At 44.2% G+C, this 17,483-nt stretch overlaps 1 protein-coding gene across 1 annotated transcript in view; it reads right to left on the bottom strand.

Annotated features, from left to right (window-relative positions):
• Positions 1-17,483, bottom strand: part of LOC308614447 (protein FAM169B-like) — a gene marked incomplete at its 3' end in the record, with an annotated part of 84,728 nt that overhangs the window by 59,898 nt on the left and 7,347 nt on the right. Inside the window, 2 exon segments of the mRNA XM_081228901.1 lie at positions 1,067-1,166; positions 4,632-4,765. Coding sequence (XP_081085027.1) covers positions 1,067-1,166; positions 4,632-4,765 — 234 coding nt within the window.

The raw sequence follows: 17,483 nt of genomic DNA, 5'->3' as shown, positions 1-17,483 counted from the left end.
TGGTGAATAACGTTCCCCAGTCAAGGAGGTCACCTTGGGCTTTGTGACACCCATCGAACAGGGCATCCTCTGACTACAAACCCCAGATGGATATGAGGTGTTTAAGGCAAAAGTCCACCTCCAGGGGAGCTGGAGAGCTGAAAGAGGCCCCTTTGCAAATTGTAGTTAAAGACCCATAACCCCAAACTTTCACCAGACACCATGACACTGAAAGAGGGCTAACTCACTAAGGGTTTTTTTTTTTTTAATTTCTTATTAGGAAAGCAATATATGGGAATTGTAGGAAATCTGTAAAACACATTAAAGTATAATAAAGGAGTAAATTTCTAAATAGGATTGAATTTGAATTGGGACTCCCTTGAGGTCAGAGACGAGGAGTTTGCTTCCAGCTCACTGGTAGCCTGGGCTCCAGGTGGACTGATAGGCTGGAACCCTCTCCAACCTCACACTGCTCACTGCCAACAGCCCCAGACCCCTGCCCTATATGCAGCTGAGCACAGCCATCCACGTGTGCTCAGAGCACTCACTCCAAGAAGCTGAAATTGGTCAAAAACAGGCTCTTCATAATACAGAGGGAGAATAAATGAGTTACAGATTACATAAATTTCACCACCAGAAACAAAACCCCACTGGATAATCACCTTGCAAAAATCCCCTACCCTACACCAGCTGACCATCAGAGGCTTCATTTCCTCATCTGTCTGGCAGGGATAAGAATGGTCCCTGTGCTTCGCAGGGCTGCGGTGACACTCCAACAAAAGGGCTCCACCCTGTGCACACAATGTTACTAATAAGAACAGTCAGTGCTACCCTTAAAAGCAGCTCTGAATACTGCCACTATGGGCAAGAAGGTGTCTGGTGTCTTCAATACAAAAATCAATGTGTGTCAATAAACAGAAATCATAATGCCTTACCAGATCTCTGAGAGCTGAAAGTAAATCAGTTCTGCCTTGATGTCCTTCTAAGGCCAGCCGAAGAGCACAACCATCATTTCTGAGGTGTTTGATTCCATTTGTTGTAAACAAATCAGAATCCTTGTTTATTAAATTGATTAATAACTACCAACCTGTCTTTGTGTCCTGGGGATTAACCAAGACCAAGATTTTATGTTGAGGTTCATCACAGTGCACAGTGCAAAAGCAAACAGACGAAGCTTCAAGTTTAACCTGAAAAAATAGTAAAATCACCATTTTGTTCTGTCACCACAGTAAGGGCACAAGAAACCACTTAACAATTAAATTAGCACAATATTCACTGAAAGAACACTGTTGCACAGAAGTAAATTTGACAGGACGGGGCTTCCCTGGTGGCACAGTGGTTAAGAATCTGCCTGCCAATGCAGGGAATATGGGTTCAAGCCCTGGTCCAGGAAGATCCCACATGCCGCAGAGCAACTAAGCCCGTGTGCCACAACTACTGAGCCTGTGCTCTAGAGCCCACGAGCCACAACTACTAAAGCCCGCGTGCCTAGAGCCCGTGGTCCACAACAAGAGAAGCCACCACGATGAGAAGCCTGAGCACCACAATGGAAACCCAACACAGCCAAAAATAAAGTAAATAAAAATAAATAATTTTTTTTAAAAATTGACAGGATGGAGGCAACATGAAAATGGAAACCTTACCCACTCTGAGCTAAACACTAGGGCAATCTGACAACGGCCCTTCCTCTATCTCCCACCCAGCAAACCTGCTCTTCCCCTTGCTCACCTGTCTGTCCATCCAAGTAATGACTGACATTTCCTCAGCTGACCCCCTTGCAGTCTCTCCTTCCATTCACTTCCTGCCCCAGCAGCCTTCCCCACCCGAATCCCCGTCGGGCCTCCGCCTGTCAAAGCAGAAGGCCACATCCCAACCTCAGGCTGCACCTGCCAAGCCGGCCTCAACTGTCCCCCTGCAGCCACTCTATGCAAACAGCCTAGACAAGCCTGCGTCCACCCGCAATGCCACTCAGGCTGCCTGCTGCCCTGGCTCGGATCCCTGCAAGCAGCCTCAAGAAACCCACACCCTCTCTGGGCCCTGAAGTCTCAGCTCTGGCTCTGAGGCAGCCCCGGGGGGAAGACCTCAGTGCCCAGCACCTGTTTGCTCATGACCACAAGGAATACCAAGCAGCACATGCAGCGTCTCTGATGCTGGGCTGCCCCAGAGCCTTCTCTCAAGCACCCACTTGCCAAGTTCTGTTCCCGGCCATCGAACCCACTGGCCTCAGCTCCCAAAGCAAAAGGACAACACGCTCCACTCCAAAGTCTGTTTTGAAAACCGAGGAGAGTGTAAGAAAATGAGAAAAGGACGTGTCGGCTGAGTGAGGCAGGCAGGCTGCTTGTAAAAGTTTACAGCAGGCCTCCTTGGTTTCAGAGAATTGTTTCTTAACAAATCCTGAGACCCATAACATCTTGGTGGCTCCCAGTCTTCAAGTCACCTTAACGAAGAGTCCCCCAGCTGGCTCACCGTGGTGGCTATATGAAGCACAATTCACCCATCAGATGGCCGTTACAAGGCCATTAAAAACAATATGTACAAAGCATTGTATCAACATAGAAAGATGCTTATTATAGACAATATTATACTCTGAGTGTGATCTGAATGTTAAAAAAAGCATGCCCAGAAATAAAATCCAATGGAAACACAGCAAAATGTTCATAGCAATTAACATGGGTGATTTTATTTTCTCTGTCCTTGGCTATAGTTCCCAAATAGTATACACTGAGCATATACTGTTCTATAACCAAGAAAAATCAGTAAGTATTATTGTATTTTAAATATGATAAGACAATTTCAAAACTGAAAACAGAGTTAATTATGAAAAGAAAAGACTTTGAGGAGGACCAGAGTGATGTGGTGTGGTACATCCTTGTCTTTTTTGTTTGTTTGTTTGTTTAAAAAAATTTCTCTGGTTTCGAAAAGAAAAGTTAAATTTGCTAAAAACAATGAGGAGGTCCATCATCATTGCAAATCAGACTATTTCAAAACCTGCTAAATGGTCGGAAACCGCTACCATTTCTTAATTAATTGCTAAAATGGTAGGAAACCAAATGATTATTTTCAGGACTCATTTTTTAGAAGGGGGAGAAGTAAATAGGTAGAAAGATATTTCAGCATTTCTATCACATTAAAACAACTTGGGCTTCCCTGGTGGCGCAGTGGTTGAGAGTCCGCCTGCCAATGCAGGGGACGCAGGTTCGTGCCCCGGTCCGCGAAGATCCCACATGCCGCGGAGCGGCTGGACCCGTGAACCATGGCCACTGAGCCTGTGCGTCCAGAGCCTGTGCTCCGCAACGGGAGAGGCCCGCATACAAAAAAAAAAAAACTTAATTTTAGTAACTGTCTTATTTTATTATGTTTTTGCTAATAACACTAAAATTATTCTCTCTGTGAGCATACTACATATTGGGGGGTTTTGTTGTTAAGTGACGTAATCCATAAATAAATGTGAAATAAAATCAGATAGATGACTGAAACTGCACCCTAAAGTACTTCAGCGCTAACTCTTGTATTTTGCCACACTTCTCAGATTACCTAGCATTCCCCCCGTCCCCGACTCCATCCAACAACCCTGCAGCCCACCAGCCCCGCAGTTCCCCAAGAGTAGGCCCCTAGCCTTGACTGAGAGCTTGCTTGCTTTCTGGTTTAGCTGTCACTAGGGGGCGCTGAAAGCGTGTGAGTACAGCCACCTCCCTCGGACGCAGATCAACAATAAGGAATCACCCATGGGAGCTGGATTCTTCCAGGAGTTAATTACAAACTAGCATCTCCAAAATCTCAAGGAAGCCACACTATATGAGCTGTACAAGCCATTGTTTTAATTAACTCTGGAACAACTTCAATACAGCAAAATAAAACCCTGTCTTCCTCAACCAACTTTGCCTGCCAGAGAGCAACGATTTCTGTTATGAGTGAAATCTTATTCGTATAAAACAAGAAAATTTTGCCTCTTTCAACAGATCAGCCTCAAATCTGAAAATAAGGTAACCAATTTAGGTACAGCCCAAGATGCACATATTCTTTTTATTTACTTCAGGGGATGGGGGAAGGCCTTAAAAATAACACAATTATTAAATTTCACCCACAATCCCACTGTCCTAACAAATAGTTTTCATTTCTGTTTTCTTCCAGTCCATATTCAAAATTCAATCTTATCATTGCTAAAAATCGTAATTGATATAACTTCATTCCAAGTCAGAAACTTTTAGGACTAAGTCAAACCTTAGAGACTAAAGGCCAGTCAATCCCCTCATTTACAAATGGGAAAACTGAGGCCAGTCAGGCAACACACACAGCATCTCATTTAATCCTCATAACAACAATATGAAGTAAGCACTGTTATTGTCCCAACTTCTGAGATGAGAATAGCAAGAGCAGAGAGGTAAAGACATTTGCTCAAGGTCACACAGCTATTAAGTGGTAGGCATGGGATTCACAGTAGGCTATTTGGCTGACTGCTTTATAGAACTGGACTTATCCTCAAGACCTCAGAATCCCAATCCAGGATTCCTTTTGCTTCTCAAAGTGGAATTATTCTAGTATTCACTCCAGAAGGATTTTTTTTTAATCTGTAATGCTCTTTCACTAACATTCGCCTTTTTAATAACTTAGATTGTACAGAACTCTCCACCAATGAGGAAGATCACACATACCTGCTCCCCAGTGGGAAGAGAGAAAACCTCTGGTGAGGGCCATGCTCCCTCCCCAAGAGTGTCACAGTAAGCCAGAGCCGCTTCCTGATGCCGGGCAGGGTCATCTTCCAAAATATCCACTGGGTAAATGCCTGCTAGGGGAAAAAGAAGGCAAGAGATGACATGAGCTTTCCTCTCTCATTGAAATAAAAGTCACTTATTTCTTGAATATGAAAAGAAAAAAGCAGCCAATTGAAACTTGCTTTAAAAATTCTGTTCACCTATTTTTTTTTTTAAGTGAAAAAGAAAAGAGCAGTGTAGCAGCAGGAACCAAAAGAAAATAGAAGACATTCCTGATGGTGGGGTTGGCACCAACCCCAAGGAGACATGAGGTCTCCTTGTGAGACATGAGGTTCAGTGTGAACCCTCTTAGACCACTGCAGAAACTTCCTTTCATACCCCCTAACTATCAAATGGTTTCCCAAGTATTTTCTAGTAGTGTCCTCCACCACGGCCACATGTACAAACAGGTATCCTGAGAGCTGACCCCAGCTGCTTAGAACCTTGCTAACTTTGACAAAATCCAGCCTGAGTTTTTAGTTTGCCAGCTTACATTTGCCACGAAGTTAAGATTTGTCAGTTCTTCTCCTTTAATTGGACTGCTTTATTGTAAGAGAGTTTAAACGTACTAGTTAGTATGAACTATAAAACTACATGTGTAAACCGACATGGCCATTCACAGATAGACTATTGTACAGATTAATTTGCAAGTTATCTCCCAGCTCTACTCAGCGTCTCTTTCTTATCACCACACTTTTAGAGGAAAATTATATCCTCGAATAATCATACAAATTTAGAGCATCCAATTCAGCTTGGAAATGGCAGTTAGTTTTCCCTTGAGATGCTGGCTCATCTCTGGCTGGCATATCCCTGAGTGGGAGGGGGCTCTGTAGCTTCTGCCCTTCCATGGTCCCCTCCTCTGATGCATTTCTGGGCCTCTTATGGTGGGAAGGGTGCCAAAGCAGCTGTCTTCTTCTTCTTCTTCTTCTTCTTCTTCCTCTCCTCCTCCTCCTCCTCCCCCTCCCCCCTCCTCCCCTCCTCCCCCTCCTCCCCTCCTCCCCCCTCCTCCCCTCCTTCCCCCTCCTCCTCCCCCTCCCCTCCTCCTCCCCCCTCCTCCTCCTCCTCCTCTGCCTCCTCAAGGAAGATAAGCCTGCACATAAACACCCACTGAAATAACAGCTTCCTACTTTTTCTCAGAATCTCCATTCCTTCTGCAGCCACTTTTGAGGGAACAGAGACTGATCTTAGCAGCAAAAAGTTTCATGTCTCCAGTTCACCAAGCTTGCCTATGACGAATTTTACTGCTGTTGATTGGGGGCAGTGCCCATAGAAAACAGAGGATGTCAAGAGCAGGGGTGGACTAGGCCTCAGTCCTGCATGAGCCCCTCCCCCTGCCCCTGACTTTTCACGGTGAAAACGTCACCAGCACACACAGAGTGGCAAAGAGACGAGTAAATACACTCTCCCGCTATTCAATTTTTTAAGTATTTGAGTGTGAAATGCATACCAAAAAATTACAACTATAAATGCACTGATTAAAATGTTTCAAATAAAGACATGAAAAATTAACAGTCCATTCAGTGACAATGAACAGTCAATGATGAACTCGGGGGTCTCTTTCTAAACAAGGTTGTGCCTCTAGGTAGCAGGGATATTCTGCTGTTCAAGGCACACACTTATGGTGTGTGTGTGCATGGGTGTTTTCTCTCTATACACACACATTCAAGGAAGCCCAGGCTCCTTCTCACTGTGATGGGCCAGGAAGCCCCCAGCAACTGATCAGACACAGCCCTCAAGCTGAACCTCTATGCCCTCCCTACTCCTTACTGGGCCCTCCAGGCATACAGCTCAAAGCCGATGGATCCAAGCCAAGCCAGATTGTTCCTTGCTCAGGAACCACTTCAAACCTGCCACCAAACCCTCAGCCTGCATCACCTATCTCCAATCGTCCTGACGCTCTCAGTTCAAGGCCTCAGCATCTCACAATAACCTCTGGCCTCACCCCTTTCCACCCATCCTTCCTCCATCTGCCACCAATAAAAATACTGTAGCTATACCCTGGCCCCAGGTGCCAGCAGGTTGCTGAGCGCTCCACACCTTGTATTTCACTGAGTCCAGCCTAACTCCAATTTACAGAGGAGAAAACTGAGGCCTGAAGAGGAGACCATTTGGCTAGTCAATGGCAACACCAGGGCATGAAGGTCCGTCTGATTTCAGAACGTGTAAAACACTCAGATGATGTTAGTGACCCCATCCAGACAGTCTCCTCTACCAAGCCTCGAAGGCCCTTTACAATCCCCTGCCCACTTCCTCTGCAGCACCCCTACTGTCCAGCTCCTTCTGCCTTGCCATCTTCAAGGACCATCTCAAACTCTAGCACACCCAACGGCCTTCCTGGAGCCCCAAAAGGCAAGGGCTCTGTGGGTTACTGAGTCCCGTGTTCGAATCCAGCTTGGCTTAGGATGGGGATTGATACACCTTGGCCACTTCCCCTGGGCTGCAGGGCCTCACACACCTGAACTAGGCCTTTCACATTGGTCAGCAGGTGAGGCAGCCTCACCCCACCAGGAATGTGAAGACTCCCTCCAGGCACACTGAGTGCTTGTTCTCTCCTCTCCTGGCCCCAACACCCCTCGCCAACAAAGGCCTCTCCCTATGCCTTTCTCATCCTGAGCACTTCGGAAATGTGGGTGGTTGTTTAGCTGAGCTCTCTGTTCAAACTGCTATTCATCCAGTTGGTCTAGTGGCTTCCCACAGGTATGAAAAAAGATTCGGTGCACGTTCAAATAAATTAAGAAAAACATACTGGGAAGTGGGCTGCTTCAGCCCTAGGGCACCTGACTCATGCTGCTTGATTCTCCCATGAAAGCAACTTCAATAGCTACCTTTCTCCAGACGCCCCCAGGAATGCAGTCTTACGGAGCAAGTAAAGATCCCACCTGGACTTTTACTCTCTGGCGCTGGCCCTGTGTCTTGGGAGAGATGTTTGCCAGAGGCAAGCCTTCAGTCCGCTCCAGTGAGGTTGAGGGCTGACTGACAAGCCTTATCAATGACCACACACACACACACACACACACACACAGCTGAGACCTCTGCTGACAGGGGACTGGAAGGACAGCGTAATCGTCCACGTTTTGCGGAGGGGCACAGGGTGGGGTACCTCACCCAAGACCACTGGGCCTAGGGGCCTCTGCCTGGTTCCCCCAGAGACTGCCACAGCTTGCCTGGCATTGGCTCTGGCTGAGTGTGGTCAGGAGAAACGCAGTGAACGTATTTTGCTTCTTGTACACCATGAAATCATTTCCCTGGCCGCGTATGCTGCTGGAGCTGTGAGAGCCCCTCAAAGAACCTGACAGACAGTATTCCCAGGGCACCCTGGCCCCTCAGGGCTCTCCTGCCTTGCAGCCCAGGGGCGGGTCCCTGGGGGTCTTCTCAACAGAAGCCCAGCAGAATCCATCAGCCCGATAGCGTGAGCATGGGGGCTGCATCGGGCCTGCCTCTGGGGATAAATTAACCCTCCACGAAAAGGAATTTCCAAAGATCTCTTAAAGGTTCCCTTTTAAAACCTTTCAGCTGGGCCAGACCCCTGCACCCCAGGGAAAGGGCCCCCCAAGCTGGCCGGGGACAGGAGGAGGCTGCTCCAGCCTTTGGGGTTTTAATTCCTTCTCTTCTCTCTGGGGAAACTGCCCCATCAGAAAAGTTCGGGCAGACTCCTCCTTACACGGAAAATGTTTGGGTTAGCTTTCTGGAAAACTGGGTGGGAGTGAAAAAAAAAAAGGGAGCTGCTTAAGGCAGGAGAGGGGAGGCGGCATCCAATGCTGGCTGGCAAGGGAGACCACTTCCCCAACCCAGGACAGACACACACACACACACAGACACACACACACACAGACACACAAGACCCCGCCTCCATTGCAGGGAGGAAGGAAGCCCCGCCCCCGCCCACCCGCCAACCACAAGGGCACATTTGGGCCTTGCAGAGGGGCCCTCGGGAAGTAAACAAGTCTGGGGCGTCTTCTGCACGCGCCGGAGACCAGCCTGGCCGCCGAGCTGCTGATGGAAGGCAGACTCGGGCAGGAGCTTCCAGATGTGAAATGTTAACAGGCTTTAATGGTTTGAACCCAACAGGAAATATTTTTCCAAAGCCAAAAGAATGTAATCTTTTCAGTACAATGCAAAATGCTTTTATGAAAAACGGCACACAGTTGAAATGATAATTCATTGCAGACAGTAAAGAAATTGAAATCCCCCAACGAACCCCGATTTTAAGAATTCACTTTAAGCATAAGTTGGTTGTGGTCACCCGAAAAACAAAAGCAGAGGTCTATCTTAAAGCATTGTTCCAGGGAAAATGCTGAAATCATTCAGGATCTTTGTACCAAATCTTGAGTTTCCAGCGTACAGAATTTTTTTATTTTTGCTTTTCTTTTTCACATAAGCTATCTGGTTGTTTTCTTCACAAAATAATTTGCTTCTAAAAGGAAATTATTAGAAGAAGGAATCCTTATTATATAAGAAATATGCTGAGGGGGGTTAAGTGCCTAATTCTGAGCTTAGCAGAGAGCTTGGAGCCTAGTTTCTAACCGGAGAGAGGGCATCAAACAAGAAGTGTCTGAACCCAGGTGTTTTGCACACCCACGGTGGTAGGGTAGTGCCTAAAGGGAGAAGATTTCCAAATGCCACCTCAATGGCTCAGAGTTCAGCACCAGGAATTCATCAGGGTCCCTGACTTCCAGAGAGGCATGCACTTCAAAGCTGCCTGCTTTAAGAAAATTCAGTATTCACAAATGCAAACTTCATCCTGACCCTCCAAAGCATTCACCACAGGATGCCTTAAAACTGAGAACTACTCTTTTTTTTTAATTTTTTTAATTTTTTTTATTAGTTTCTGCTTTATAACAAAGTGAATCAGTCATACATATACATCCGTTCCCACATCCCTTCCCTCATGCATCTCCCTCCCTCCCACCCTCCCCATCCCACCCCTCCAGGCGGTCACAAAGCACCGAGCTGATCTCCCTGTGCTCTGCGGCTGCTTCCCACTATCTATCTACCTCACGTTTGGTAGTGTATACATGTCCATGCCTCTCTTCCGCTTTGTCACAGCTTACACTTCCCCCTCCCCATATCCTCAAGTCCATTCTCAAGTACTCTTAAAGTATGATTACATTTAGTTTTTTTTTTAAGAGGGCCAAAGAATCCTACGTTCCTGACTTCCCTTGTTTCATGCATTTTCACACGTATATTCTGTGGAACACTAGCTTCACAAGATATGCTGTGGAAGGAGCTTCCTGAGGCCAGCAAGTTTGGAAAAGGGGACCTGCTGTGATGCTCAGAGCTCACTGCTGGGGGTTGTGTGTGCCTATCAGCAATCTGGACATTTAGAAACCCTGCAGCAATGAGATTTGATTAATCCAGGATTTACTTCCCAAACTTATTTAACTAGGGACCCCCGTCCCAGAACACTGATGGACAGATGACAAACAATATCTTAGAGAAGAGTGCTTTGACATAATGTCAGGGTAAGAGGACCCATCACTATCAGACAGATAGCAAATATGCAAATACCTGGAGCTCAAGGACCACAGGCAAGGGGGCCGTGGTGTCAGCAGAACAATCCTCCACATAGAGGAGAAGAGAACAGAAGGTGAAGCAAATACACACTTGGATATTTTTGTTGGTTTTTGAAGAGCATCTGATTGCCAAAATATTCTTAGCAAAGAATTGAAAAAAATGTTGGAAGACAGAATGTAGAAAATGTTAGAATTTCTGAGCAGATGAGCAAAGTTGTCAGGGAACGGAGGAAGCGCTGGGAGAGGTCTGCAGGTGGTGGCAGGGTAGGTTTCATTACTGGTAACTGACAGGGAGCCTGTTGCTCTGTTATCACAGATTTAGTACTGGCCAACTTGCAACTTGTCATTGCCTTGGCTGAGAATAAATCACTTGTCCCAAATCTAAGATGGTAAAATATGCAGATGACTTTGTGTGCCACCCACACAAAGATTTATGTAATCCTAATTGCTTTTAATATGAAGGTCTCATAATCTGAGCTTTGGTGCATCTTACCCTTAGGCAAATGATACAAAGATTAAACTATTTTTCCCCCTGAATCATTCAAAAGGATATGAAGTGGGTCTGAAACATACTGTTCCTTTTGCATTCAAAGAGGTGTCACATTTGGGGACAAATGTGGAGCCCTATTTGGGGCAGACAGGAGGAAATAGCATCTCAAATGTCTGCTTCCTCATGAATGGTAACAGAAGAGGGGTCCTCATCTGATACAGCTGCAGGAAGCTCAGGCCTGCCTTGCCCCTGAACTTGAGCTCCTCCATCCCATGTGGTCATCATTACGGTGCCCTATTTGTCTAACCTTTACCAGAAGGAAGAGAGCTTTGGCACATACTCAGGAGAACATGGAGAGCCTGACTCTCTGCATCCTGAATTTAACTGACCAGGAACTTGTAAAAATATCAAATCCCAGTGTCAGTAACACCACCACAAGATGTGGTGGTCCTGAAGCTGGTGGGAAGAGGCTGGGCGGGGTGGGGGTGGGGGCAGTTGGCCAGCAAGGAAGCAGAGCCCTAAACCACACAGCACACGAGAGGAAGAAAAATAACTCATCACCATAATGTTTCACCCATTAGTCACAGAATAACATTTCTCAGAACTTACCCCAAAACTGTGGTTGTTAATGGACTTTACAAACTTTCATCCAGAAATCACATCCCTATATGTCCATCTATTACACTGCTAACAATAATATTTCTAAAGAGGACAAAAAGTAGGTCTCTATCTGGCATGCTCAGCCCTGTGCAAAGCAACAAGGAGAGCTGAAAGTAGACTGGTCCTCAGTCTCCATGACCCAATTCTAGATTAAGCTGGTGCCCCCTGTTTAAGCACTCAGCCTCATCACCCGGACTACCCCACGTGGAGAATGAATGGAGAAGAATGGGATTACCTTAAACCTAGACAGTGAGTCGCTTAGGGAAAGTGTAGTTACTTCCCAATATCTGGAAATGTGTTGAGAAAGCTACATTTTATAAGGGCACTTATAAAATAAGGGTCTCTTCTGTGTAAAACTGAAGTAGTACCTGCCGAATAGAAATATTTGCATCCACGTTAGTACCAGCCCAGTTTTAAATTGAAGACATATAAAAGGAAGTTAACATTCTGCCATCTGTGGATAAACAAAGTTTCTCAAGTACTAGTTGGGAGAGAAAGCATTAGAAAAATAGTGATATGTTCTCACATTAAAATGTACCCTTTTATACCTTACATTTGTACAGTATTTTCCAGATAACAAAAGGGCTGTCACACTTCCTCAACCCTTTGAAGTCAAGAAAGAACAAAGAACTGACCCCATTTTTCAGAAGTGGAAACATTCTCAAAAATGGAAACTTAGTAATGGGGCTGAGATTCAAACCCAGATTTTGAGATTTCCAGAAGTACTTTCACCAATTTGTGTACTTACTAATTTATATTGTGTCAAGGACCACACATTGTGTACCAGCACCAAAAGGCAGCTAGTGCTCAGTATAGTACTGTTTAAAATACCTGCCTTTTTAAGGCTGAATAATACTCCGTTGTATATATACATACACCCCATTTTGCTTATCCATTCATCTGTTGATGTTCACTTGGATTGCTTCCACCTTTTGGCTATTGTGAATAATGCTGCCATGAATATAGATCTAGAAACATCTCTTCTAGTCCCCGCTTTCAAATCTTTTGGGGATATACCCAGAAGTGGAATTGCTGGATCATACGGTAGTTCTATGTTTTATTTTCTGAAGAATTGCCATACCCCACAGTGGCTGCACCATTTTACACCAGCAATGCACAAAGGTTCCAATTTCTCCACATTCTCACCCAACACTTGTCATTTTCTGCTTTTTCTGATAACAGCCATCCAAATGGATGTGACGTGGTATCTCACTGTGGTTTTGATTTGTATTTCCCTAATGGTTAGTGATGTTCAGCATCTTTTCACGTGCTTACTGGCCATTTGTGTGTCTTTGGAGAAATGTCTATTAACTCTTTTGCCCACATATTAATAACTTTTAACAACTAGTTTACAAGCTTGTAAGAATTAGAATGACATGAATTCACAAAGAGGTAAGTGGCGAGGCTGATGTGGTCTAAATGGGCTACCTACACAGGATTCATCACAGCACCTGCATCACAGGGCAATGATGCCACCTCTGCCCACTGTCCATCTGAGCCACACTCCCAAGAAAGAGGCAGAAGCTGGGAGGTGGCGGCAGTGAAAAGAGGACAGACTGAGTGTGCATTGTCATTTAAGGCTTGGGGGAAAAAAACTACTTTTTAAAAAATATAATATATATATATTTTAAATATAATAATAGTAGTAATAGTAAAATATAATAATAGTAGTAATAGTACTGTAGTAGTGGTGGTGGTGGTAGTAGTAGTAGTAGTAGTAGTAGTAGTAGTAATACCCTGAGGTTTCTATGATACCTGCTCCCAGGGTCCCTGCCCAAGGGTGACCTTAGCTTAGACAAAGGTCTTCCTGATACCCTACGGTCCTGGAAAGAGGTCTAATCAGACCCTGATCACATTCAATACCAACACCACAGCAAAGGCTTGAAAAAACTTTCTGCTATAAAGCTATTTTATAAATGTATAATATAAAACAATCATGGTCATCATTTAGGAACTTTCCTACTATTGCCAGACACTGTGCTAAGTGCTAGTTGATACAGTGGTGAAAAAGCAGAAGTGGCCTCTGCTCTTATAGAACTTACCACCTGGGCGGGAGACATAAAAACAGTTAATACCCCCATGGCATGGAGGGAGGCGAGTGACAAGGGAGGTGGGAGACAGGACAGGATGACCAGCGAAGGTCTCTCTAAGGAGGTAACCTTTAAGCAGAAGGACTGAAGAATAAAATGTTCGCCTCATGCAGAGCAAGATCAAGAGCCACCCAGACTGAAGGAACAGCCCCTGCAGGAGGAAGAAAGGAGCGGAGGGAGTCCAAGCGCTCAAGGGTGGCCAGTGTGCCTGCAGCATGGCTGGCCAAGGGGAGAAGAGCAAGGTCACAGGAAGCAGGCAGACAGGGGCTAGAGTAATAGGACGCTGGCCAAGTTCCGACTTCAGGTTTCAAGAAGAATGCAGTAGGAGGATGCTGAAGGGTCCCCAGTGGGGCATGATAACTGGAGTGTGTGTTTGCTGCCTCCTCCAGATCACACTGCAGCAGGAATCCGAACCAGGGGCAGTGCAGGTTGAGTCAAGCGATGATGATGGCTTAGACTAATGATGGCAGTTTAGGTGATGAGAAGGAGATGGCAGGCTCGAGCTAGATGTTAGCAGTGGACATGGCCGAACCTGCTGCTAGATGGATGTGTGAGGTGAGGGGCCAAGCTGACTTTCTACTTTAACCCCTCCACTTCATATAAGTCAATGAAATTCAACTAGTAGCTTTCATATTGTGACATTTATAAACTAACATTGGAAACAGTCTAATTTCTGTTAAGATCCTAGCTCTTTCCAAAGGGGGAAATTGATGAACCTGCCAACAGAAGAATAAGATGTACATTATTCAAAAATACTATTTTCCTTGAGGTATTACAAACTGAACCAGTATAAAAACACAGATGAAGCACCCACAAAATGATGCCACCTCATCAGACCTCCCCAACACCAGGCCACATAGAGAGTGAGGTTTGGGCATGAGGGAAAGAGCTTTGGGGTCATTCAGACCTGATTTCAAAAATCTCTAACATATGATGAAATAAACTGCCACAAAAGAGCACAAACTATAGACTCAGACCCATAAAGACTGCAGATATTGAAATTATCTAATACAGAAGATAGAGATATGAAATATGTTTAAAGAACTTTAAATAGGGAATATAAAGGGCCAAGATTTTCTAAATTGTCCCATAACATTCTAGAGGGAAAGAAAGTAGAGCTTCTAGAAATTTATGTCTGAAATAGCCAATGAACAGAAAATAGCGATCTGAAGAAATTACCCAGAAATGCAGCATAGAAAGACAGAACAAGTGTAAAACATGAAAGGCAGGTTAAGAGAGATGGAGAATAGAATGATAAGGTCTACCAACAATGTAATTGAAGTTCCAGAAGGAGAAAAAATAGTAAGGAAGAGTCAAGATTTGATGAAATTTGTTTGAAATTTTTCCCGGATTAATGAAAGATACCTGCCCTCTGACTTTGGGATCCCAACCAACCCCAAAGGAAGAAAAATAAAGAAAACTCCCCTCCTAAACACACTGTGGTCAAGCTGCAAAACAACAAACATTGGGTTGGCCAAGAAGTTCCTTCAGTTTTTAAGTAAAAATAAAAGACACATTTTTCATTTTCACCAAGAAATATATTGAACAACCTAAACACCGTTTTGTTCCACTACCTTCTGCCATTTTTCAGGCAACTTCATAATTCCATCTTCCCAAAATTTTTTATCTTTTTGAGCAAAGAACTGTTCCAGGTGCCTTTTACAGTCTTCCAGGGAACTGAAACTTTTTCCATTAAGAGAATTTTGTAAAAACCGAAATAAATGGAAATCTAAAGGTGCAGTGTCTGGTGAACACAGCAGATGAATCAGAACTTCCCAGCCAAGCTGTAACAGTTTTTGCCTGGTCATCAAAGAAACATGTGGTCTTGCGTTATCCTGATGGAAGATTATGCATTTTCTTTTGACTAGTTCCATATGCTTTTCATCGAGTGCTGATTTCAGTTGGTCTACTTGGGAGCAGTACTTGTTGGAATCCATCATTTGGTTTTCCAGAAGGAGCTCATAATAGAGGACTCCCTTCCAATCCCACCATATACACAACATCATCTTCTTTGGATGAAGACCGACCTTTGGTGTGGTTGATGGTGGTTCATTTCGCTTGCCCCACAGTCTCTTCCATTCCACGTTATTGTACAGTATCCACTTTTCATCGCCCGTCACAATTTGTTTTAAAAACCGGAATGCTTTCGTTACATTTAAGTAGAGAATCACATGTGGAAATACTGTCAAGAAGGTTTTTTTCCGCTTAACTTATGTGGAACCCAAACATCAAAGCCATTAACATAACCAGGCTGGTGCAAATGATTTTCAATGCTTGATTTGGATATTTTGAGTATGTAAGCTAACTCCCAGCATGGTATAATGTTGATTGTTCTTAATTAATGGCTCGATTTGATCACTATCGACTTCCATTGATCTACCCGACTGTGGAGCATCATCCAGTGAGAAATTTCCAGCACGAAACTTCACCAACCACTTTTGACACGTTCAATCAGTCACAGCACCTTCTCCATACATTGCACAAATATTTTTTTGTGTCTCAGTTGCTTTTTTACCTTTCTTGAAATAACAAAGCATAATATGCTGAAAATGTTGCTTTTTTCTTCCATCTTCGATATTAAAATGGCTATACAAAAATTCACGAATATTGATAAGTTTTTTTAAATGCATGCTGATATGAGAGCTGTCACAATACAATCTAACAAAATTGTTTCAAATGAAGTTAAAGCCAACTAAGCGCGACTAGAGCCATTGTACGGAAAACACTGAATGACCCTTTTCACCAACCCAATACAAAAAGATGACCATGAAAGCAGCCAGAAGGGAAAGGCACATCCTCCCAATAGAAGGACAGCTTCATTGACAGCTGCCTTCTCAACAGCAACTATGGAAGCCAGGAGACAATGGAAGAACATTTTTAAAGTGCGAAAGGAAAATAACTTTCACCCTCCATCCAGCAGAACTAATTTCCAACAATGTGGGTGAAATAAAAAACATTTTAGAAAAACAAAACCTGAGTTTACTACTAGCAGATCCTCCCTGAAGTTATTTCTAAAGGATGCCTATCGTCAAGGGAAAGGAAATTGACCTCAAGCAGAAATCAGTCAAGAAGGAATGGGAGGGACTTCCCTCAAGGCTCAGTCGTTAAGAATCTGCCTGCCAACGCAGGGGACATGGGTTCGAGCCCTGGTCTGGGAAGATCCCACATGCCACGGAGCAACTAAGCCCGTGTGCCACAACTACTGAGCCTGCGCTCTAGAGCCCATGAGCCACAACTACCGAGCCTGCGTGCCACAACTACTGCAGTCCACGTACCTAGAGCCTGTGCTCCACAACAAAGAGAAGCCACCGTAAATGAGAAGCCCACACACTGCAACAAAGAGTAGCCCCCGCTTGCCGCAACTAAAGAAAGCCCACACACAGCAATGAAGACCCGACACAGCCAAAAATTAAATAACTAAATGTATTTTAAAGAAAAAAAGAAGAAGAAGGAATGGGAGCAAAGAAAATGAGAAACATGTGTATAAAACCCAAGCCAATGCCGACCATACAAAACAAAAACTCCTAATTTAAGGAGATTTAAAAAAAAATCATAACAGAACTAAGGTGCTACATAACACACAGCACAGAAATTGGGAAGGAAGTAATTTGAGTGAAGGCATTTCAAGGCCCGTATATGATTCCAGAGAAAGTTTAAAACTGATTAATTTCAGAATTAATTAGAATTAACATGCACATTAAAATGTCTAAGTTAGCCCCTAAAAGAATAGAAATATAGATATTAAATTTCAAAATAGGAGAGAGAAAAAAATGGAATTAAGGCCAGGGTGGGGGAAATCTCAATTTAAAAAAAGGCAAGAAATGAAAACAAGATGATCTGTCAATATTCATATTTAATTCTTATGATTAAAAACATATTTGTCAAATTTCACAATTTGTTTGGAACCACAAAAGACCCCGAATAGCCAAACCCATCTTGAGAAAGAAAAACAGAGCAGGAGGAATCAGGATCCCTGACTTCAGACTATATTACAAAGCTA

This window comes from Mesoplodon bidens (genome assembly GCF_964165515.1).
Source record: "Mesoplodon bidens genome assembly, chromosome: 3".
Classification (NCBI taxonomy): Eukaryota; Metazoa; Chordata; class Mammalia; order Artiodactyla; family Ziphiidae; genus Mesoplodon; species Mesoplodon bidens.
This window is presented reverse-complemented; position numbering and strand designations above follow the sequence as displayed.